This window comes from Danio aesculapii, chromosome 12 (assembly GCF_903798145.1).
Source record: "Danio aesculapii chromosome 12, fDanAes4.1, whole genome shotgun sequence".
Taxonomy (NCBI): Eukaryota; Metazoa; Chordata; class Actinopteri; order Cypriniformes; family Danionidae; genus Danio; species Danio aesculapii.
Window position 1 is genome coordinate 33,128,672 of NC_079446.1, and position 25,258 is coordinate 33,153,929.

At 34.2% G+C, this 25,258-nt stretch overlaps 1 protein-coding gene across 1 annotated transcript; it reads left to right on the top strand.

Moving 5' to 3' along the window:
* The first annotated feature begins 286 nt into the window (after positions 1 to 286).
* On the top strand, positions 287 to 14,305 carry LOC130238096 (FERM domain-containing protein 6). Its single transcript, XM_056469006.1, has 12 exons — positions 287 to 407; positions 750 to 840; positions 4,926 to 5,005; positions 6,023 to 6,081; positions 7,312 to 7,492; positions 8,967 to 9,122; positions 9,632 to 9,697; positions 10,314 to 10,382; positions 10,476 to 10,656; positions 11,463 to 11,603; positions 13,506 to 13,655; positions 14,208 to 14,305. Exons 1-12 carry the CDS (start codon positions 339 to 341, stop codon positions 14,231 to 14,233), a joined length of 1,269 nt encoding a protein of 422 aa, XP_056324981.1. The 5' UTR covers positions 287 to 338; the 3' UTR covers positions 14,234 to 14,305.
* Positions 14,306 to 25,258: the final 10,953 nt, after the last annotated feature.

Genomic DNA, 25,258 nt, shown 5'->3' on the forward strand with positions numbered 1-25,258 from the left:
GAAAGAAAAATGACTAAAAGTGTGATACTAAAGATGGATTAACCCAGTCTGGTCTGCTTTAAAGCAGTCTTACAATCAAGCCTCAATCTGACCAGCCAAACTATAAAAAATACAAATATTCATTCATGTATTACTTGCTGTTTCTCTCTAAATCCTTCAATTTACAGACTAGCAGGTGTCTAGAAAGCTTTTTAAAGGAAGAAAAGCCCTCAAGACCAGCTAAAAGCAGAAATCCAGACTTTCAAAGGGAGGGCGTTAAAGATAGATAAACTCAAGCTCTGCCTACAACGAGCAATTTAAGGAGACCGCTGAAGGAAAAGGATCTTATCACATCTACAATGAAGAACCAAAGGAGAGAATTGAGCGTTATTCTGCCTAATAACAAAGAGCTAAGCTTGACTGTTGGGGTGAGTGACTTTTTTTAATATATTTTAATTTCACAATTACATCTGAAATATATTTGAGATGGAGCATGGTCATGTTAAGAGTTTCAGTTGTGTAAAATGTAGAACACAGAAGAAAGAACATTGGTCGGCTATTTAGAGCACAGTGCAGTTTTTATATTCAAAAAGCAACAATTTGATCTGCTTTCTTACCAATTCCTCTCCGTCAAAAAGACTTTTCGCTTTTTAGAAAATGTAATCATTGCCAGTGTGTTGTTTTATATGATGTTTTTCTTTGATATTTGGTTTGATTTGAGTTAAACTGGAGAAATTGTCTTTTTGGTTGCTTGTTTTTTTGTGTTACAGGTTAAGGACAGAGGTCAAGAGGTGTTTAACCAGCTGTCTGAGCTTCTCGGCATCTCTGAGCTACATCTCTTTGGTCTGAGTGTTGTAAAGGGTCTGTTTTTGGTTTTCATTTGTGAAACTGCTGACTAATTGAACTACTTGCTGAGATAAACAGAAATCAGTAATGAAGGGAGTGACACTTCTGTTTATCTAAATCAGGGAAGCCTAAACTTTTTCGTATAAAGGGACAAAAACCAAATACCATTATGAGCTGTGGGCCGAAGGTAAATATACCAAACTATATTAAATTAAAGTTGCCATGGGTAATTTTCTAATTTATTTCATAATATTTAAAAACAAATAAAAAAACATGACTAATCATATTAACTAATCCAGTTTAACTTTTAAAATGATTACTTAGTGCAATAAAAACAACAACAGATTACATTAGATTTGAAAAGACAATTTCTAAACAGCATCCTCCCTCTCTTCTCAGATAGGATGGCGGGCCAAATCAAAGGTTACCGCAGGGTCTAGTTTGGGCATATTTGATTTAAATCAAGGATTTCTAAAGTAGGGTACCAGTGCTGGCCAGAGGAGGTGGTGTGGTTAAATAAAATTGAGCCCATTAGGGCTGCGCAATATATCTAAAATTAGCAAATGTGCGTGTCACAATATGCAGTTGTCAAGTCAAAATTATTAGTCTTCATGTGAATTTTTTTCCAATTATGTTTATCAAAGGAAAGAATGTTTTTCACAGTATTTCCTGTATTTTTTTTCTGGAGAAACTCTTATTTGTTTTTAATTTTGGTTAGAACAAAAGCAGTTTTAAATAAAAAAAAAAATAACATTTTAAGGTCAAAATTATTAGCCCCCTTAAGCTATTTTTTTAGTTGTCTACAGCAGTGTTTCCCAACCCTGTTCCTGAAGGCACACCAACAGTACACATTTTCAACCTCTCCCTAATCAAACACACCTGAATCAACTTATCATAACATCAGAAGAGACTCCAACACCTGAAGTTAATGGGTCAGAAAAGGGAGACATCCAAAATATGTACTGTTGGTGTGCCTCCAGGAACAGGGTTGGGAAACACTGGTCTACAGAACAAACCATCATTATACAATGATTTTCCTAATTATCCTAACTTGCCTAATTAACCTAAATAACCCAGTGAAGCCTTTAAATGTCACTTTAAGCTGAATGCTAATATCTTGAAAAAATCTAGTAAAATATTTACTGTCATCATGGCAAAGATTAAAAAAAAATATTACAGTTTATTAGAAAATATTATATATAAGTTATTAGAAATGAGTTATTAAAAGTATTATCTTTAGAAATGTGTTGAAAAAAATCTTTCCAATAAACAGAAATTTGGCTAAATATACAGGGGGGCTAATAATTCAGGATGGCTAATAATTCTGACTTCAACTGTACATATTGTAATAGTTTACCACAAATGAGTGATTTAATCAGCACAATCACATGAGAAAACGTAACCATTTTATGTATTGGGTTGGGGTTCCCCCCTCTAAAACCATTGGAGGATGAGCAAATCTGATAAATGGATGAACAAGATAATATAAACTCATACAAAATTAGAAACTAAATTAGCAACTAAATCAAAAAGTTAGAAAATGGTGTGAGAATACTTTATATTTAAAACCAAAGTTTCTGGTTTTCTAGTCCAAAATGTTGATATTAATATTTACTTTTTTCTTTTTTTACTTGTTAAAATGTCTGATTTGTTTAATGCAATGGTCATTTAATGCATACATTCAACTTTCATATCTTTCAGTAACTTGTTAATATGAACATGTTGTTATAACATGTTTGTTGTTAAATATCTTCTTGTGTATCAAATATTGGATTATTTAGCATGCTATCACATATGATATTTTATTCAATATCACACAGCCTTGTGATTAATAACAATTTATAATGAAAGTGAGATTTTGTACGCAACTGTAGGCTCTTTTGAACTTCTTTTGATTTATAAATCAAAGCGTGTTTCATTGTTAATAATTTTTGTCGATATTGGTCATGTAGTCCCTCCTACAGGTTTGACTGCATGTCTTCATAATGCTTACCCACACTGAAAATGGGCACCCAGGCTCAAAATAATAATAATAATAATAATTAATCATTCACTTAAAAAAAGATCATAAATGTTGTCCCTATATTTTAGTTACATTATTGTCATGAAATTACCACTGGTGTTTACTCTTTGATTTCTTCATCTTTCTTTAATCATGGTAATTGTCATGTTTTAACTAAAATGGAGAAGCAATTTAATAAAACATGATCAGCTGTTTTTGTATTTGTCAATATTATGAAAACAATGTTCATGACAACAAATGAATCTTCTCCAAATAAATAATCTAATCTCCAAATAGTTTCATCTCTAACAAAGTATGTATCTGTCTCATTTAAAATGGATTTATCTACTAAATGGTTATATTTATAGTAAGCCACTTGTTTAGTCTTTATGTAGTTTATGGTAAGAAACACACACCATTATTGCATTATAATGTAAAGTACTGCTTTTACAGTAAAAAAAAAAGAACCTGTAAACACTCTTCAAGCAGTGTCTACATAGTAATATTTAACTGTACAATTCATTGTGCAGAACAGGGTGTCCGCTGGGTCTTAAAGTCTTAAAATGTCTTAAATTACAAAAGCAACATTTCAGGCATTAAAAAGTCTTACATTCACTGAAATATTGTGTTGTAGCTCTTTAAACGAGTCCTAATTTTCCTGTGTTTATGTAAAGCTTCCCAATAAATCCAACATGCATCCAATCCCCAACAATACATCTCACTAAAACACTGCAAATTTTAATGAACAGTCTGTCGTACATACATTTAATTGTTAGAGTTTTTATTTATTTTATTTTTTTAATAAAAATGTTAACAGAGTTGGCTTGTTTTGACACATTATTTAAAACACGTGGTTAAGAATTAACTAATTAAAATGAGTTTTTTGATGGAGCAAGTCATTTTTTTCCTGCTGGCCAATTTAAGAAAAATTAAATTTATTAATTCTGATCAATTTGATATGACATATCTTGACAATGATATGAGTTCTACACTAGGTGAGTATTATTATCTTATTTCTGATGTGCAAATGGAACTTTTAATATAAATTGGATACGTAAAACTATTATAACCTTTGAATCATATAGTTATCAAAATTCATGTCCAGAAAGAATTTATAATGCCCTGTATTTGAGTATAATCTGGTCAGTGAATTTATGCTGTGTCCTATACAGTCTAGTAAAGTCAGGTCAGAGTTTGCTCTGAATTTGTTGTATGAACATAATATACATTTATTGATAAAACAATATTTTAATATGTCAGTCTTACTTTACAACTAATTGAATCATGAGTCAATGTCTTTGAGTCAAATGTATTCTCATACTGACTTAGTATGAGTGTCAGTAGAGTTTGATTCTCTAATTAATCTCTTATCATGATGGTGATGTGATTAGATTTTAAAATGTTGAATAAAGTCAACATTTTTACAAATTTAATCCGAGTTTAACAACATTCAAAAACGATTTCAATTAGAAAGACAAATTAGAAAACAGACATCAAGCAGAATGAGCATATGAATGTCAACAATGGTGACATACTTTATGCTGCAGTGCATGCTGAGAACATCACACAAAACCAGCAGCAAGCATTGTCATATGCTTGATTCATAGCCTGATTCTTGTTTTCTGTATTTGGAGCGTGTAAGGTTTTCAAGGTGTTTTCACAAAACTGCTGCTGTGAGAAATCAATCCATGATGACATCATCTGATCTGAAATCACACCTTTTTTTCTGTTTCTAAAAAGCCTAATATTATAGTAAATCAAGCCCAAGTAAAGCAAACACTGTTTGCCACAATGGTGACATCTAACAATTCGCATTTCAGTAAATCTCACTATGAACACAGTTAGACTGGGCTACCTGATTTACTGGAACATACTGTTTCAAAATAAAGCTTCAGGTTTCAAAGCCAAATAGTCTCAATTTCAGTCAGTTTAACATGATTCAATTCTGTTTAAATGAGAAATGACCCCAATTGCATTTAATTTGCAGTATTTGTTTAGGTAATAAGTGAACTGTATTGAAAAAATCTTTTTTTAGTGTACAGTAAACCCTTTTAGACTTTTTTTTTTATATTGATTGTGTTCTTGCTGTCTCACCTAGACAATCAACCTCTGTTCCTGGATCTGGAGAAGAAATTGTCTTTGTATCTCCCAAAGTCCTGGAAAAAGAATAGCGCAAAGGTAATATTAAGCCCAAATAATACACTACAGAGGTGGTTAAATACTTCAGTCACTCTGATTGACATGTTTTTTCATGATTATATCACATTTCCTAATTAAACGCTAAAGCAAAGTGTTCCTGTCAGTGCTTAAAGCTGCTAAATATAAGGCATATGATTGGCTGTTGTTTGCTGCAACATTGTAACCAGTGTATAAATAATCTAATTTATTTTTTTAAGACATGGATCCAAACAATCAATTGGATGATCCAATTGTTTGGATCATCCAAAAAAAAAAATAGACAAATATAACTTACTTACAAGAACACTTTTAACAAAAAAAATACCTTGAACTATTATTAACAAAAATAAATTCAACAACCTGCTGAAGAAGTAAAATATTAAGACAAAATATTGAATTATAAGTAATAATTACCAAATTATTAACCACAGTAGTTTTGTATTATTTATTTTGGCATTAAAGTCAATGCAATTTAAGGAAAAATAAATAAATAAAACAACTTTAACAGAAACTGGACAATTCCCACTATTTAATTTTAAATTAATTATTTTTCTTTAAATTGCTTATTTCATAACTGGCTATGTTTACGTAAATACTAATATTGTATACTGCCTTTTCCATATACTGCAACTCATTAAGAAACAAAATGACTAGTCTGTTTTAAAATAAAATAATGGCAGTAATACAGTCATTTACTCTGTGTTTACTCTGAACATTGTAAATAATCCACACGTATAGAAAATATCTGATCATGTGCATCCTGTAAGTTCACTCAAATTGACCACAGATGAGCTAAAACAATACAAAAGTCTAAAATAAAAAGTCCACAGCAGACGATTATTCAACTAGCAGTGCTGCTTTGTAGAATTGGGCATATTCTTTTCCATTTGGAAGACCCTGCATCTACTATGAACACGTTTTTCGTAAATGGAATTGCATGAGGCAAGGTTTGACATGCTGAGGTATGCATGCTCACAGTATACAGTCATTTGATTAATAATGTATATATTTTCATAGGAAAAGGTGATTCTCTCACTGCGAGTGCAGTACTTTGTGGAAAATGCTCAGCTAATTGTGTAAGTACACTTTATTCTTTTCTATGTTGATTTGGGACTTGTCAGTGTCCTAATCACACTTGCTTATTTCATTTAACCTTGTACGTGAAAATAATCAGAAAAAATTCTATAGACAATCACAACACAATTCACCCAACAAATACATGAACATGTTTCCAAGCACCAAAACAATAAGTTAAAGTGTATTATTTGTACATTACAATATGTCCTGCGTATTTATATTTTAATTTTACACCCACTAAAATATCATTCAGCATAACAATAGATTATATGCCAATAATAGTTTCCAAAATAAATCAACTTGTCAGGCATAGTTAGAACAAGAATAAATTGATGAATTTTTAATCGTTTTGAATATAATTAAATGTCTCACGATAACATTATTTTATATATTTTATTACATTCAGAATAAGCATGTTGTTTCAGTTTATCTGTTACATTGAATTACATTGTAATGTAATTTAAACATTAAAGTAGACACCTGAATTGAATTACTTCAAGTCCCTTTTATTTCTGTAGTTCTTTATACAGTATAGATTGCGTCAAAGTTGCTTATGAATGAACGGGAAAAGGATACAAATTCATTACAATATTTCAGTTTGTAGAACATATTCAGTACAGGTACATCAGGCTGAGAGCAGTAGTAGAGTAGTGCTAGAATGCTAGTGTAGTTGTAGTTAGTAAAAATGATTCAGTTCAATTTAATACAAATACGTCCTACTAGATGAAGGACGATCTACTAAAGACGACTCCACTGACCCTAAACATGATAAACCTGTTTAAGTCTGAAGACCAGTTATTCTATGGCTTTTCCACTGTTTGGTATGGTACAGTTTGGTGTGCTCTGCAAGGTTGTATTTCCACTACAGTTTAGTATCGCTTAATGTGAGTGGGGGATTATTATTAAAGTTGTGCCGACGGTGTTCTTAACATTGTGGCTACTTCTGACTTTTTTCAACAGAGTGGGTTTGGTGTCCCTTGTTGCAAATTCATAATAGAGATTTCCTCAGACTAATCAGAGATCATTCATGTGTATACGCCATGTTTCGTAATGGATCAGCTTGCTTGAAACCTCACCCAAGGTGGTACTAAAAAAAGCTTCCATCATGGTTGAAAATAGGTCTAGATGTAACACCTCTATGTCAAGGGATAAAAAAGGTCATGCACATCTGTCAATCTTAGACTGTAATCTGTTAAGTCTTAATTAAACTCCTTGTTTCATCCTTTAAGAAACCGTGAAGCCCGTCAGCTGTATTATGCCGAGCTGAAAGGGAGAGTTTTAAGATCTGAGTGCTTCGAGCAAGAAGGATTGTACTTTCAGCTGGTTGCATACGCTCTGCAAGCTGATCTGGGGAACTACCAAGACCAAAAATTTCAATACTTCAGTCCACTGGCATATTTCCCTTTATGGGTATGAAACCCTTTTATATTTTCTTGTATTCCCCTTTAGACTGTAGACTGAAGAATAGCTTGTTCACAAATTCTTACTGGTTGATGTACTTACAATATCTCAGTTGTTTCATAAGCCAACAATGCATGTGGTCATTTAAATGCACTAAAGTGTAAGTTCATGCAAAAAATGAAAATTATGTTATTAATTACTCACCCCATTCCAATCCAAACCCCCCTAGACCTTAATTTGTCTTCAGAATACAAATTAAGATAATTTAGGTGAAATCTGAGAGTTTCCTCATCCTCCATAGACAGCAAGTTTCCCCAACTCATTCAAAGTCCAGAAAAAACATTGTCAAAATGGACCATATGCGGTCCAGTTGTTCAATCGGAATATTATGACTCTACGAGAATACATTTGTGCACGCATAAAACAAAAATAAGAACTTTATTCAAAAGTTTGAATGAGCTGGGAACCTTCCTGTCTATGGAGGATAAAGAAACTCAGATTTCACCTAAATTAACTAAATGTAAATGTAAGTTTCTTCTTCGTGTCAGTATATTGTGCATGTTCATGTGCATTGATTTATCCCCCCGTATGCCCACACTTGACTTCCTCTGTCTGAAAAGCACATCCAAGGCGCATCCTGGCAGATTCAAGGTATATGACATGTAAATGCGCATTCTATACTGACACTGAGGAGAAGAATTTGTTAAATAAAGTCATATGTGCACACAAAAGTATTCTTACAGTGTCATAATATTCTGATTGATCCACTGAAAGCATATGGTCTGTTTTGAGAATGTTTTTTCTGAACTTTGAGTCTGTGATCTTGCTGTCTATGGAGGATGAAAAACCTCCGATTTCACATAAATATCTTATTTTGTGTTTTAATGACGATTGAATATCTTAGGGGTTTGGAACGACATGAGGGTGAGTAATTAACATAATTAAAATTTTTTGATGAACTAACCCTTTAACCAGTTTTACTTTATTATAGTAAGATCCTAAATAGTTTGCGTGTAATCTGGTGGACAGGTTTTTTTTTTCTTTTTGCTAATTTCATATGACATGTAAATGCATTTAATCTGCTTTCTGTGGATTTATTAGAGTACGCACTGTATGATTGATATGTAACAGGAACATATACTTGCTTTAGATTTGAACCCATTCAGACATGGGTTCAAACATATACTTTTACACAGTAGGTAGAGGAAATTGACCACAAACTCAGACACTGTGATCTTATGCAGCAGAAAGTACAACAGTCTCATCTTGAGAAGATAATATATGGTTTTTCTTTTACATATGTTACTAACATGATAACTGACATAAAGTAAATACTTATCTAATCATTTAGATATGCAAAAAAAAATTAGATCTTGATGTCACTATGACTAGATGATGTATTGTTAAGATCTTGTAATCATGTTTTACTAGCATGGGGTGTGGGTGGTTATTTACAAACTAATGATGTTTTTGAAATCGTCAGATTGTACAGAAGCATGGCAAAGATTATATCCTGGAGCACACCCCAACCTTGCACAAGGAACTTAAGGGCATGCCATCCAGTGAGGCTGCCCTGCTTTTCTTACAGGACGTGTTTACCCTGATTGATGTGCCCGTCACCATCTATAGACTGTTCAAAGTTAGTCCCTTTTTTAACTGTTTTTAACTGTCCACTTTTCTCAGAAGTGCTGTATTGAAGTTTCTAAATACACCTTAAAGCAATGCTGTGACAAAATCATGTTGTTCACTACAGTCTCTGGAGTCCACCATCTTTGAACCATTTAGAAGGTGACCACCTGAGATGAATATAAATACCAGGCATGGTTTGAATGTTGATTATGATTATTGATTATGATTGATGATGAAAATCATGATTTTCAATAGTATTTTAGCCCACTGTGAGATGTAATATTATAACTATTTGGCTTTTTGTATCTGATAGAGCGCTTGGACTCAGGCAATGCTAACAAAACAAACAAAAAAAACAGACAATCTTCATTTAGTTGACTTTACACACCATGGTTCAAACATTTATCCTTCCAGAACTGATCAAATTCTCTCTCTCTCTCTCTCTCTCTCTCTCTCTCTCTCTCTCTCTCTCTCTCTCTCTCTCTCCATTTCTGGTCTTCTTTATTCCTGCTTTCTCAGGGAAAGAGGAAAACACAAAACTGTGTCATCTTGGGCCTGACATTAAAAGGACTGCAGATCTCTGAGGTAAAAATTTAAGGCTTGCATACACACACATCAAATCCATTAGCATAGAATTGTGTATTTGCTTTGATCTGCTCAAAATGGCAGAAACTGACCTGAGACAGAATAGACATTAAAGGGATAGTTCACCCAAAAATGAAAAATCTGTCGTCATTTACTCACCCTTTCCTTCTTTCAAATTTGGAAGGAACCCGAAAACCTGTAACCATAGACTTCCATAGTATTTACAATGGAAGTCAATGGTTACAGGTTTTCAGCTTTCTTTAAAATATCTTCTTGGAACTACAGTAGTTGAGGAAGTGTAAATAATGAGTAAATTAAAATTTTTATGTGAACTATCCATTTAATGTTAGTTCAATTTAACTGTTTACTCACTCTCGGGTTATCCAAGATGTAGTCAATTGATTTTTGTTCATTAAATGAGATTTGTTTTTTACAGAAACATGGCAAACTTTTATAAAATGTAAATTCTAATTGCTACCAACATTTTTGACAGGTATACAGGCAGAAAAAAAAGAATACCTGAGTTCTCAGGAAGTGAAGCAATTGATATGTCCAAGAAACTCAATATTATTAACCATCAAGTGTTATACAGTATGTTTTCCTCCTTCCCACCCAGATGCTTAATGGAGAACATCAGTTTCTGTATAATTTGCCGTGGTCCACCATTCATTCCATTAGCTATCAGGTGATCTTGTAACCAATTTTTCATTATCCACTATGTATGTTATGTCAGAGACCACTTCTGCATCTTTCATTTGTTGTCTTTGTTGGTCTACAGGGCAGAAAGTTTGAGATTCGTGCTGAGGTCTTGTTTGAGAAAAGTCTGCGATTGTTCAGTTGTTCAATCCTTCATGCCAAGCACCTGCTCCAGCACATAAGCAACAGTCACCGCATGCATCTCAACACAAAGCGATTGATCGCACAATCAAAGCACACCATCACTCTCCCATGCACCACATGTTAGTAATATTCACACCTTTTTGACCTTTAATATGTTTTATCAATTTAACAATTTATGACAATTTTTTTTGACAATTTAATATGTTAATCATCATAATTTTATTATTTTTTTTTGTAACCTTGGGTATCTGCTTGTGCAAATAAACTCTTTGAAAAGTTTATAAAACAGACGTTTTATATGCGATACTGTTCAAATTTCTTTTCATTTTGAGATTTTATTGAAATAATGCTATCATCAAGGCTACATTTGATGAACAACACAATATTAGTAAAAAACAATGATAGTGTAATATTAGTTGTTAATATGCATGCATAGAGTCAGTATTAACTTTCAGTAGAATTGTATTAATAATAATCTACACTTTAAAAAATTCTGGGTTCCACATTATTCCTTCATGTTGTCCCAACACAAACTGATTAAGTTAACATAATCATTTTTTATTTATATAAATTTATATAAATTTAAGTGGATTGAACACAAAGCAATTAAGTTGTTTATCGAAAAACTCAAGAATTATGTTGATTCAACTCATTTTGAATAAGTAATTTGCACTCAAATACATTTTTGGGTGTAATAATGTGCGTAATGTAAAATCAGCCTGATGTTAATCAAATAGTAAACATATTAATAGTGATTATTGCTATTCTAATATAATAAGTGCTGCAAAACTAATAATCGTTGATGCATGTTAATGTTAGCCAGCCATTCATATGTAAGGTGTTTACGGTTTTATTAGTTTCAATTGTACAACTGCATGTTCCTTACTCTCACACACAGAACGCTTTGTAATGTGCCTCTGTTTAGATGGAGGGAGACACAGAGAAATGTACATCACAGATGGAGCTGATCTTGACATGGAGGACAGTGATGATGAACTTCCACATATGAAATTGTTCTTGAACCAGAAGCCTTTTACCGGTACCACTGAATGTGGAAATGTCAAAGGTAAAATATTAGGCCTTCTTATCTTTTGCAAAAATCTCAGGAAACCAACGATATGGGTGCAGTTGAAGAGCAGTGTCATTTTGTATTCTTGAATGACAAACAAAACTGACAGATAATTAGGGGCGAAGCTGTGAAGGCACTTAATGTAAATGTTCTGTTTCTTAATCTTCATCTTCTTCTTTCCTTTAAGTCTTTAAAATTTGACACTTGCCATGTTTCCAACCAACGATGCAAATTAAACTTAAAACTGGAATATTACATCATTTTCATCCAAGAGAACAAAATCACTTCCTGATAAACTGGCGCTAAATATAAAAAAGAAAGTTGTTGCATTACGAGAAGACCTTTTTTTGGACATGCACCGGCCACTTTATTAGGTACACCTTACTAGTACCAGGTTGGACCCCCTTCTGCCTTCAGAACTGCCTTAATGCTTCATGGCATAGATTCAACAAGGTACTAGAAATATTCCTCACAGATTTTGGTCCATATTGACATGATAGCATCACACAGTTGCTGCAGATTTGTCAGCTATACATCCATGATGTAAATCTCCCGCTCCCATTCCCAAAGGTACTCTATTGGATTGAGATCTGGTGACTGTGGAGGCCATTTGAGTACAGTGAACTCATTGTTATGTTTAAGAAACCAGTCTGAGATGATTCGTGCTTTGACATAGTGCTTTATCCTGCTGGAAGTAGCTATCAGAAGATGGGTATACTGTGGTCATAAAGAGATGGACATGGTCAGCAACGATACTCAGGTAGGCTGTGGTGTTGACACGATGTTCAATTGGTGCTAATGAGCCCAATGTGTGCCAAGAAAATATCCCCCACACTATTACACCACCACCACCAGCCTGAACTGAACAGGATGGATCCATGCTTTCATGTTGTTGACAAAATCTAACCAAAACTAAACCAAATTCTGACCCTACCATTCGAATGTCACAGCAGAAATCGAGACTCATCAGACCAGGCAACGTTTTTCCAATCTTCTATTGTCCAATTTTGGTAAGCCTGTGTGAATTGTAGCCTCAGTTTCCTGTTCTTAGCTGACAGGAGTGGCACACGGTGTGGTCTTCTGCTGCTGTAGCCCATCTGCCTCAAGGTTAGATGTGTTGTGTGTTCAGACATGCTCTTCTGCAGACTTCGGTTGTAACGAGTGGTTATTTGAGTTACTGTTGCCTTTCTATCAGCTGGAACCAGTCTGGCCATTCTCCTCTGACATCAACAAGGCATTTACACCCACAGAACTGCCGCTCACTGGATATTTTCCCTTTTCGGACCATTCTCTGTTAACTCTAGAAATGGTTGTATGTGAAATTTCCAGTAGATCAGCAGTTTCTGAAATACTCAGACCAGCCCGTTGGCACCAACAATCATGCCACGTTCAAAGTCACTTAAATCACCCTTCTTCCCCATTCTGATGCTCAGTTTGAACTGCAGCAGATCGTCTTGACCATGTCTACATGCCTAAATGCATTAAGTTGCTGCCATGTGATGGGCTGATTAGAAATTTGCATTAAGGAGCAGTTGGACAGGTGTACCTAATAAAGCGGCCTGTGAGTGTACATGCAAATGATGAGGGCGATGAGTCACGCTACAGTCTGTTTTGTGTTCTGATTGGCCCTTTGTCCATCACGGTTTTACACTCTCGTAATTTACTTGAGAGAAAGGAAAAAATTGTGTCAGAGGGTCACGGTTGGCCATTTCCATATACTAGTATACCCAGATATTCTTCATAGGGCACCTGTAACAAGCTACGTTTATTTAGCTGTTTAATTAATTAAGCTTATTATTTTACCTTAAAGTGATGAAATAATAATAATAAACTCCACTTTGTCTCTTATAAAAATGAAATTCACTAGATGAAAATTAACCCATGTCTTTATTTGCACAGATAGTGGAGAGGAGTACAGTTTAGAGATGAGTGTTGATGAGCCGGAGGAGATGTTTGTTGATGATCCTGAAGATGTCCTGCGTTTATTTGAGCTGCTGGAGGGAGTATCTGTGGATGATCCTTTACTTCTGCCTATTTCACAATGGAAAGGTGATTTCAGCTTCTGTAATATTAACTACTGCTGAAAAGTCAAAAGATTTTTACAATTTAATTTATTTTATTTATTTGGAAAGAAATTATACTTTTCATCAGCAAAGATGCATAAAAGTGATGATAATAATAATAATAATAATAATAATAATAATAATAATAATAATAATAATAATAATAATAATAATAATAAATGTTGCTTGATTTCTGAAGGATCACTAAAGACTAAAGTAATAATGCTAAAAAATCTGTTTTGCCATTATAAAAATAAAATCACATTTTAAAATATTTAATTATACAAAAACAGTGTTAAATTTTAATACTTTTTTTTTTTTTTACAATATTTCAATTTTTTACTGTATTCACATCAAATAAAAGCAGCTTTGGTGAGTCTGAGAATTCTTTCCAAAACACTTTGACCCCAAACAGTTTTTGAACCTGTATCCATTTGTTGTCGAAAAGCAGTACAAATGTGCCTGATTTAACTGATTCATGAAGGTTTTTAGCGAGGTACAGTAGTTCTGTTCTGATCATTATTTTACTCTTTTCCAGATCTCACAGAAATGAATGACATATGACCATCTTTTTCAACTCCTATAAACCAGAAAGTCATGCACCAAACACAAAAACAATTGCAAACTATTTGTTTGTTTTTTACCAGCGTACTGATACATCCCTAAAGCTGTAAAATAAATTTATTAGAAAAAACATTAAATAAATTGTTTGTAAAATCATGAATGGGTTTATGTGATGTATGTAAATATGTATCTACTTTATAGCACACATTAGCTTTACAGAAAAAAAAATACTAATTATTGCACAACACTTTACAGGAAAGTTTTAAGATGACCTTTTGATAAGAACTTCCCTTTCATTGCCTTTTTTGAGAACTTGAATTCCCAAAAAACTTGCATAGACAGAATTCTGGAAATAATAATAATTATAATTATAATAATAATAATAATAATAATAATAATAATAATTCCTTACATTTATATAGTGCTTTTCTAGACACTCAAAGTGCTTTACACAAAGGGGGAATCTCCTCATCCACTAACCAAATAGTTTTAGATAACCAAACCAAAAAAAACCACTCATTGTGTCACCACTGATCATCACTGCACATGATTTTCTTTTTCTTTTCTTTTTTTTTAAAGCAAAAAACCCAGAGTCATGACATATTTGCAACAAGTGTGCTTTCTATGTATTAGTAATATACATCAAAGAATGAGGGGTGGAGCTTGCACGTTTTTAAAGGATGCAACCTACAGTCTATAGCCAGAGGCATATCTATGCATTGTTCAAAATGGACCCTTGTGGCATTACTGTAATGGTGAGTAACGTTTGCTTATTTCCTTTTTTGCATGAAGTGTTCATGTATTCACTCCCTCACAATGAAATATTGCTTATTCAGCTTTCATCTAAGTTCAAATCTTAATATAGTAGTTTATGAACTGTTTTTCAGCGTGTGCGATCTAGATTGTCGGTCGATGGTGAGTGAGACATTATTCATTATGATGCAGTGGAGTGGAAATTTTTAGTCATTTGAGTCTATTTTTATAGTAGATGATGTCATTAGTAATTTCAGAAGAAATAGTTATATATATAGAGAGAGAGAAATAGAGATATATGTCGTGTAATATTGGACCAGAAGAAGTAAAGAATGCTTATTTTTAAATTAGTGCTGAAGATTTGTAAAGCTAGAAATGGTGTTAATCTCCTTCTTGTAACCCCAAAACAGGAAGTCTTGCCAAAAAAGCACATGGAGGGTGCATGTTTGATGATAGTTTGAGACATAAACATCCTTTTGCCCACCATGAGGTCTGCTATTATACTAACATATTAGTATTGCAAAAGTACATACTAATCTAAACCGAGAAATAACCATGAAACAAATTCAGAACTTAAGCTATAAAAATTGTTTGTATATATTTTTCAAAAACCTCCACCAATTGCTTTGCTGTCAATTATTTAGGAGTCTGAGGTTTGACTATATAATCTGTGTGTGTGTGTGTGTGTGTGTGTGTGTGTGTGTGTGTGTGTGTGTGTGTGTGTGTGTGTGTGTGTGTGTGTGTGTGTGCGTGTGTGTGCGTGTGTGTGTGCGTGTGTGTGCGTGTGTGTGTGTGTGTGTGTGTGTGTGTCTAAAGATAATTTGTGTGTTTTCTATATATATTTATAAAATACACCCATAAGTAATTATTTAGAAAAAATTTATTGTATAAAATCATACGCAAACATTTTAATCTCGACAATAAATGTGTGTTGTGGTGTTTTATAGCTAAAAATGCATAAATAAGATAAAACACATGTAATACAACTAAGTTAAGCATAATCATTTCCATTTTAAAGCCCTTCTCATTCATATCCACAAACAGTTGCATACATCTAGCCTAGCTAAACGTCCAACTTCTGCTTGAAGTCCCTCGGTCAAGATACAAGCAGTGGGGTGACCGCTCGTTTGCAGTAGCAGGTCCTAAACTCTGAAATACCCTTCCTACTGAGCTTCGTATAATCACTGACCTGCCACTTTTGAAAGCCAAGCTTAAGACCCACTTGTTTAAATTGGCTTTTAACGCATAGGACTGACACTTTCTTATGTTTTAATGTTTTGTTGGATTTTATTGATGTTTTTTGTATCGCTTTGCGACGTCTCCTTTTCTGTTGTATAATTTGCTTTCACTTGTGTAAAGCACTTTGGTCAACTGGTTGTTGTAAAGTGCTATATAAATAAAAGTTGATTGATTGATTGATTGAAACGTAACACTACCAACGCAAAATGATGATAAACAAGCGTGAGTGTGTATGTGAACTTGATTTTATGTTCCGGAACAGAACTTAAACCTGAATGCACACCCATTTGTGGGGACTTGTGTCACAGTGGGGACCTAAATACTTTACAATAAGGTTGTATTAGTTAATGTTTGTTAATGTATTTACCAACATGAACAAACACTGAAAAATGCATTAGTTACAGTATTCATTCATGCATGGAAATGCAGTTGTTCATTTTTAGTTCATGTTAACTCAGATTATTATCTAATTCAGATCATATCTAATATCTAACTCAGATATTACCTAATGTTTACTATGAATTTGGATGTTAATAATGCATTAGTAAATGTTGAGCTATGATTAATCAATGCTGTACAAGTATTGCTCATTATTAGTTCATGCCAGTAAATACTTTAACCAACATTACCTAATGAAACCTTATTGTAAAGTGTGACTAAATATATGATCTATATGATATAAAAATATGTCTCTACAGAGTCCCAACCAGGTTAAAAACAAAAACAATTGTTTGATTGTGTTTCTGTAATTAAGCAACCCGTTATAATTACTTTTTTAAAGCGCATGTCAAAAAATACATAAACCTGCTGGAGTTTGCTTTGCCGGTACATGGCTTTTCTCACTTCCGCTTCTGGACTTTTTTGTTTTTCCGATGACTGACTGGACCGGTTCTGACAACATCGAGATGAGCGCTAAATCTGCACTCTGTGTTGTAAAAGACCTGCTTCTCCTTTATCTTAACATTTGCCGTTTTTACAGTTACTCAATAACTCAGGACTTAAGTTTAGCTTCAGTCCAGTTTCTAAACCTTTTTACGTCTGACAAAATTCACTACACTTAGTCTATTTAAACAAAATCAAATTCATTCATTCAATATAATACTAAGTAACGAGTGGTTTACACTTCTTTAAAAAAAAAAAAGCATAATACATAATCTAAAATATCTTTTGAAAGGTATATGGAGCAAAATTGTTTATATACTTTTTTTTCAGAATTTATACAAATATGTTTATGATTACTTATTGATTTATGTATTTTTAAACTTGTAAAATGTAGATTTTTATATGAAAATTAATAATTATATACTAAAAATAAAACAAAAAAAATACATAAAGCACACCACCAAGAAGGAAGTACGTTATGTAGGCTTCGTTGTTTCTGTCTGCATTCCCAGCATTCCCAGAATGGTGTGTAATGTTGCAGTTATATAAATTATGAAATAGTATTCCTGTAAACAATGTATTTTGTGAATATGAAACAATATACACGTATGTGCCAAAAGATTAGAATATCGAGGGAAAGTTCATTTATTGCAATACTTTGATTTAAAAAGTGAAACGTGTTTGTTACATTAGTTCACTACACACAAAGTGAAAGATTTCAAGCCTTGACTTGCTTCAATTTGAATGATTATGTGTTAAAGATGACAAAACTCAAATTGAGTATTTCACAAAATTAGAATATCATGACAAAGTTCAACATTGTAGGCTCCCTGTGTTTCAGTCTAGTTCACTAATTAATGCAAAATCTTGAAATTGTCTCAGTCTGGCTTAGAAAGTTTCAGAACCATGGGGAAGACTGCTGACTTGACGGTTGTGCAGAAGACCATCATTGGAACTCTTCAGAAGGAGGAAAAGAGTGCAGTACCCAAGTGTATTAACAGAGTGTTAAGAGGAAGGGGAAAATGTGGCACAAGTATGACCACAAAAAAGGTGCACTAGTATGACCGCAGCCTTGAAAGAATTGTCAAGCAACTGAGGCCAGTGTCAGGCATCAAGAACCACCACAAACAGACATCTGCATGACAACTGTAGAATTCCATGTGTCAAGCCACTCCTAAACCAAAAACAACATTAGAAGTGTCTGTGCTGGGTTAAAGAGAAAAAGTACTGGTTTGTTGCCCAGTGGTCCCAAGTCCTCTTCTCAGGTGAATTTTGTATGTCATTTGGAAATCAAGATCCCAGGGTCTGGAGGAAGAGCGGAAAAACACAAAAGTCAACCTGCTTAAAGTCCAGTGGAAAGTTTCCACAGTCAGTGATGATTTGGGGAGCCATGTCATATGCTGGTGTGGGTCCATTGTCTTTTATCAAGTTCACAGTCAACGCAGCTCTTTACCAGGACGTTTTAGAGCACTTCATGCTTATTACTGCCGACAAGCTTTTTGGAGATTTTTTTTTCCAGCAGGACCTGCACACAGTGCCAAAGCTACCAGTACCTGGTTTAAGGACCATGGTATCCCCATTCGTAATTGGCCAGGAAACTCACCTGACCCTATTGAAAATCTATGGGCTATTGTGAAGAGGAAGATGACGGAACAGAGACCCCAAAATGCAGAGGAGCTGAAGGCCGATATCAAAGCAACTTGGGCTACCATAACACCTCAACTGTTAATCAAAGGCTAATCGCCTCCATACCACACCACCTTGATGCTGTAATTAGTGCAAAAGAAGGTCCAACAAAGTACTGAGGACATAATACAGTACATTAAAACACTTTTCAGAAGGCCAACATGTGTTTAAGATCCTTTTTTTATTGGTCACATGAAATATTCTAATTTTGTGAAATATTGAATTAGAGTTTTTTCATCTTTAACACATAATCATTCAAACTAAATCAAATCAATGCATTAAATCTTTCACTTTGTGTGTGGTGAACTAATATAACACACAAGTTTCACAAATTATTGAAATAAATGGACTTTCCCCTCGATATTCAATTTTTTTGGCACATACCTTTACTTTTTACTTTTGGAAAGCTTATTAGATGGTATTATACTCTATATAACATTCCAAAATTACAATGTGTACAATATATACAATATATATACAGTATACGGCTACAAAATGCATTAACCACATTTTTAGTGGCCATGACATTCAACTCTGTTTAAATCTAAATTTAAACGCATTTCATTTTATTTAAACCAGATTTTATTTTATTTTTTGTCTCACCGGAGTACTAGGCTACTACTACTCCGGTGAGACAAAAAATAAAATAAAATCTGGTTTAAATAAAGTGAAATGAGCCTAGTACTCTCAATCTCAGTCTAAACATTTAAGGACGCAAGTCCAAGCTTTGCACTCGGTATTGAGAAACGGGTGTTTGTCTGTGTATGTATGTATGTGTACTTATATAGACTGTGTATGTAATTGAAGTGTGTTTTCTTTTTGCAGATGATCTTTATTATTTCTTGGTGCATGCCTACTGCAGTCCCAAATGGTAATTGTATCTGTTTATTTTATATTTAACTGGCCTTAATGATTTGAATGATATTGTCATTAAAAAAAACTACCGTAGTTATTTACATCCCTAAAATGAAGGCACTTGGTTACTGCCATTATGCTCATAAAGGTATGCAAGTGAAAGCTGTTTAGACATTTTGTCCTTTATGGATCTATGTGTACGTGCTGAAATTGACAAACAATATTGACAATGTTGTGAGAAATTAAAAAGAATTACAGCTGTGACTTGCACAAAACCAGGTTCCATATCCTTCAGTACCTTTGAAAATGATTTGTGATTTGATGGACTGTGAAATGCAAACTGGGGATGTTCATTGCTGAGGGGTGTTGAACTTTGTTTTTCATGTATCCTATTCTTCATTCAGTCCAGAAAAGTTTATCTGAGCTGTTCCTCAGCTACACGTGATTTTACATTTGTTTTAGCCTGAGGTTTATTCATGTCACATTTCACTTTTGTTGTAAAACCGCATTACGTCTTTTTTATTATTTTTTTTTTAGTGTTCGCGGAGTCTTAAGTCCTTAAATATCTTAAATTTCAAATATAAAATTAAAATTTCATAATCTCTATAGATTAAAAAGTCTTAAATTTGACTTTTTTTTCTCTCCTCATATAAAAAACAACAACAAAAAAAACAACGTAAATGCAATGTAAACCATTACTTTTATTAAAAAGTAGTACCACATGTAATAGTAATGCAAGATTATAATCATGTGTGTGTGTGTGTGTATCTGTGTGTGTGTGAACTTTGTAACAACATTGTGTGTGACTCATCATTGCAACTTAACACAACAAATACATCAAATACTCATCTGTAAAGTTCTTACTGTAGTATTTCTCACAAACATTACGTGAGATCTGCTTCCTTTATGTTTGTCTGTTGTCTGACGCAGCCGAGGGAGGAGATTAAGGCAAGCAGAAAGGCACGTAGAAACGGTGGGCGGGGAGGACTAGCCTTAAAGCCGCAGTACAACAAAACCGCCTCCTGCATGGTGCAAGAATGTATCAAATAGAATCTTATAAAAGTTATAAATAAAAATCTGATGGGTGTTTTGAGCTGAAACTTTACAGACACATTCTGGAGACACAAAAGGCTCATATTAAATCTGAAAAAAGGGGTAACCTAGGTGCCCTTTAAAGGTAGCTTTCCCCAAACTGCAACAAAAGCATTTAAAAGCATTTAACATCAACAAAAAAGCGTTTGTCAGCCATTAAACATTAATACTGAACTGCTAAAATGTGCAATGGATAAAATTACAGTTGCCAGCTAGAAATAATTATAAGGATTGTATTTTTAGATCTAATTATCTATAGTTGTTTATAGGACTTCTTTCTGATGTTACCTTTTTTCTTTTTTTGTTCTTAGTCGATTGTGTGCCTGATTGAATTGTTTTTTGTATTTACAGAAAACTGCAACTACACAATGGTGATGATTCAGAGTAAAGACGAGATTGCTTGCTTTGAGCCGGTGAATGGACAAAACCCAATCTGTAGCTCTGACAACTCAACATCATTATGTCAGATCAAGCACAGAAACGGAGAGACTTGTATTAAGTGGTTAGCACACACTATAGTGTGCATGGATTCTGACAAACAAATCAATCTTAAAGGTAATACATGTCACAAAACTTTTCAACAAAGCAATATCTGGTAATAATAAATGATCAATTCTTGTTCTCTAACACTGCAGGAAAAAAGTGTGCCCGTGACCAACAAGGTGAGTAAAAAAAGTTAATAAATGTAAAATAAGGGCGGCATGGTGGCTCAGTGACTAGCACTGTCACCTCAGAGTAAGAAGGTCGCTGGTTTGAGTCCATGCTGGGCCAGTTGGCATTTCTGTGTAGAGTTTGCATGTTCTCGCCGTGTTCGTGTGGGTTTCCTCTGGGTGGTCCAGTTTCCCCCACAGTCCAAAGACATCCGCTAGGTGTATTGGGTAAACAAAATTGGCTGTAGTGTATGATTGTGTGTTTGAATGTGAGTGTTTATAAGTACTGAGTTGAGGCTGGAAGGGCATCCGCTGTGTAAAACATATGCCGGAATAGTTGGCGGTTCATTCCACTGTGGCGACCCCTGATAAATAAGGGACTAAGCCAAAGGAAAATTAATGAATGTAAATATTAAGTTAATATTAAATTATTTATGATATACTTTATTATAAAGTAGATATTTTATTAATAATATACTGTTTTATAGATATCAACTGCAATGGAGAATTCAAATCTGGTAAGTTTATGTATTTAATCTAAGCATTCATATTGTATGATGTATTTTTAAGTGAAAATGTATTTATCACCCTAAAGAACCAGATTCTGAAGAACCTGCAGAACCCAATACTGCATCAGCGCTGTCAATGAGTAAGACTATAAAACTATACAATTAGTACATCTTTATTAATATTTTATATTTATTATTATTTTATTTGTTTGTTGCAGGCTTTCCTCTAATTGCAGCATGTGTTATGAAAACTATCTGTGGGGCTGTGTTCAAATACTAATTCATTCAATGATGTAACATTTAGCTATTTGTAAGCTAAAAAGTTCACATTTACATCAAGCTAAAACACTCTGTGTTTAATGTAATGTTTTTTTGTCAATATTTTTCTCTCATTGTCCTGTTAGTCGTTTTTTTTTAATGAAGTCTCTTTGAGTTTTGAATTTGCACATAAAGAAATTGCATCTTAAGCTGTCTACTGTTGCAAAAACGGCTGTAAAGACGTTTGTAAATTAATCAAAGAGCTACCAGATTAAGGTTGTTAAATGTTTGACAAGTTGGAGCTAAAATCTGCTGGACGCTAGCCCTACAGGATTGAGTTTGGTCACCCCTGTGCTAGACCATTGGTCTGATTTTCACCAAATCTGACTGCGTAGTGATATGGAATTATCATAAAACGATCAAAAACTGCCTGAAAGTAAATGCAAACTTAGAACGTTCATCAGCAAATTAGAATCAAGCATTCATCAGCCCCTGTAGTATAATTCCAAATAATTCAACTGTCCATCAATTATCCACTACTCCAACATTGAGTATACTCCCTATAAAAATAAAAAAATTATTTGTTCTATTTCGCAGAAAACATAATACCAGTCTGGTCAACAAGACTCTACATTAAAGTCGAGTCGAGAACCAATTTTTCTAGACACTCAATGAACTGCATTCTTAAGAAATAAACTCTTTCAGAAACTGGATAGAGAATGATATTCATCTAGACTTTTCAAAACGTCTTCAACTGTGCTTGAAGAGTTAAACTAACAGAGTTATACAGAATTTTACCCTGTTCTTCATCAGAACTGAACCTGTGACCTTTTTGAGCTGTGCTCATGTTGAAAGTGCCTATCTTCTCTTTCACTATTTCACATTCATAGGAATAAAATGAAATGAAACTTCAAAGGTCTATTATGAGTATTTTGGTGGCCGTTTTGGTCTGGAGATGTTGTATGTTGTAAAATCTGTCTATAACTCTTAAGATTTTAATGTAATTACTTTTTCTCAAAAAACGAGGACCCCCATGAACTTTGGAGCATTCCGTCCAACTGCACATGCACAAGGTGTGAGTACCGCAATTCATAGAGATGCTGCCACTCAGCCAGCAATCATAGTAGAGGTAGGTAGAGTGTGCAAGAGTAAGAATTTTGAGAATTGGGGGGGGGGGGGGAATGAAACGCAGATAGAGTGTATCATCTATGCATAGAGTGTATCATGTGTGCATATGTATCATATAGAGAATCATCAACTTCCAGTAGAACTTCCAGTAGCTCAGTGGTTACATGACTCACCTCTCATGCCAGAGACCCAGGTTCTATCTCAGACCCTGACAGGAGTGTATTGTGTGTGCATATGAATGGAGTGTATCATGTATGTGTATAGAATGTATCTATCATGTGTGCATATGTATGGAGTGTATCGTGAGTGTATATTTATGAAGTGTATCATGTGTATGGAGTCTATTATCTGTTTGTATAAAATGTGTTATGTCTGGAGTGTATCATGTGTGTATATGTATAATGAGTGTATAATGTGTGTATGTGGAATGTATCGTGTGCATATGTATGAAGTGTATGATGTGTGTATATGTATAGAGTTTATCATGTGTGCATATGTATTAGGCTTGGGCGGTAATATGGTAATATGATATACAGTGGGATCTAAAAATAGCAACGGTATCAGTTTCAATATTGTTATATCATCATAAAAAACAATGCACTTATAGGAGACAAGTATTATATATTAAATATTATTTATTTAATTCCTAAAAATGCGTATGTGTGATTGTCATCACGAGACAGTGTGGAGGAGAGAGAGAGAGGTGAGATAAGATGGTGAGTCGCACACCAAGTGACCTGGTCTCGAAAAAGAACACAACCTTTGCAGTTTGGCAGTATTTCGGTTTTCGACCGAACGAGAAGAGAGACGTGGTAAATACGAACTAGAGGTCTGCTGTACTGCAGAGCCGTGGAACCCAACTAGATTTCTTGCGGTGCGGGAACAAATTTCCGAATTAAGTGTGGGAGCGGTCAGTAACTCTGCTGTAATTTGAACGGGAGCGGGCTGTCTAACAATAGCACTCCCAAGCGAGCGAGCATGCGCACATCCGTGTGGATGCTGTTTATGTGTGTGGCTGTGTTTGTGTATGTGTGTGAATGAGAGAGAGCGTGATGCTGTGTGTTGCTTGGTTGGTGCTGTCTGTGTGTGTGTGTATGTATGTGTGTTAATGAGAGAGAGAGAGAGAGAGAGAGAAGAGAGTGTGATGCTGTGAGTCGCTGGCTTGGTGCTGTATGTGTGTGTTTGTGTATGTGTGTGAATGAGTGAGAGTGTGGTGCTGTGTCTCTATGTGTGTGTGTGTGTGTTTAAACAGACAGCTTGTTATAGTCCCCCCCAAAAAAGTCCAGCGCAGATCTCTAATACAAGACAAACAGGTGACCGCGAACCTAAGGCCGCATATAAGGTATTCAGTTTCTGAATGGTTTAGGCACAAGCCAACAGTTTGGTGACGCTGTCTGAACCTTACATCATAATTTTTTTTATTATGCATGGTAATACCATATACCGAAGTAAAATAGGGAGGTTTGAAGGTATCAAAATTTGGATACCACCCAAGCCTAATATGTATGGAGTGTATCGTGTTCATTTGTATAGAGTGTATAATGTGTGCATATGTATAGAGTGTATTGTGTGTATATGTATGGAATGTATCATGTGTGCCTATGTAAAAAAATGTAAAAAAAAGTATTGAAGAAGTCACCATTTTCACAGAAATCATATTTCTAATAGGTGCTGTTGACTTTCACCAGATGTTGGTAACAACCAAAGAAATCCATTTTAGCAAAGAAAACACAAGTTTATGAATTAAGTTATGCATAATAAAATGAAAACATGCAGGGAAAAAGTACTGAACACATGAAGAAAGGGAGGTGTTGAAAGGAAGTGAAAGCCCATACAGCAGCTGAAATCTCTCAGCAGTTCTTCAGCACCCCTCTGCCCTTCATTATTGTAAATTAATATTAGTTGCTTCAGTCCAACATCTACATTAGCAGAATGATGAAATCAGAGCGGACATTTCAGCAGGACAACAATCC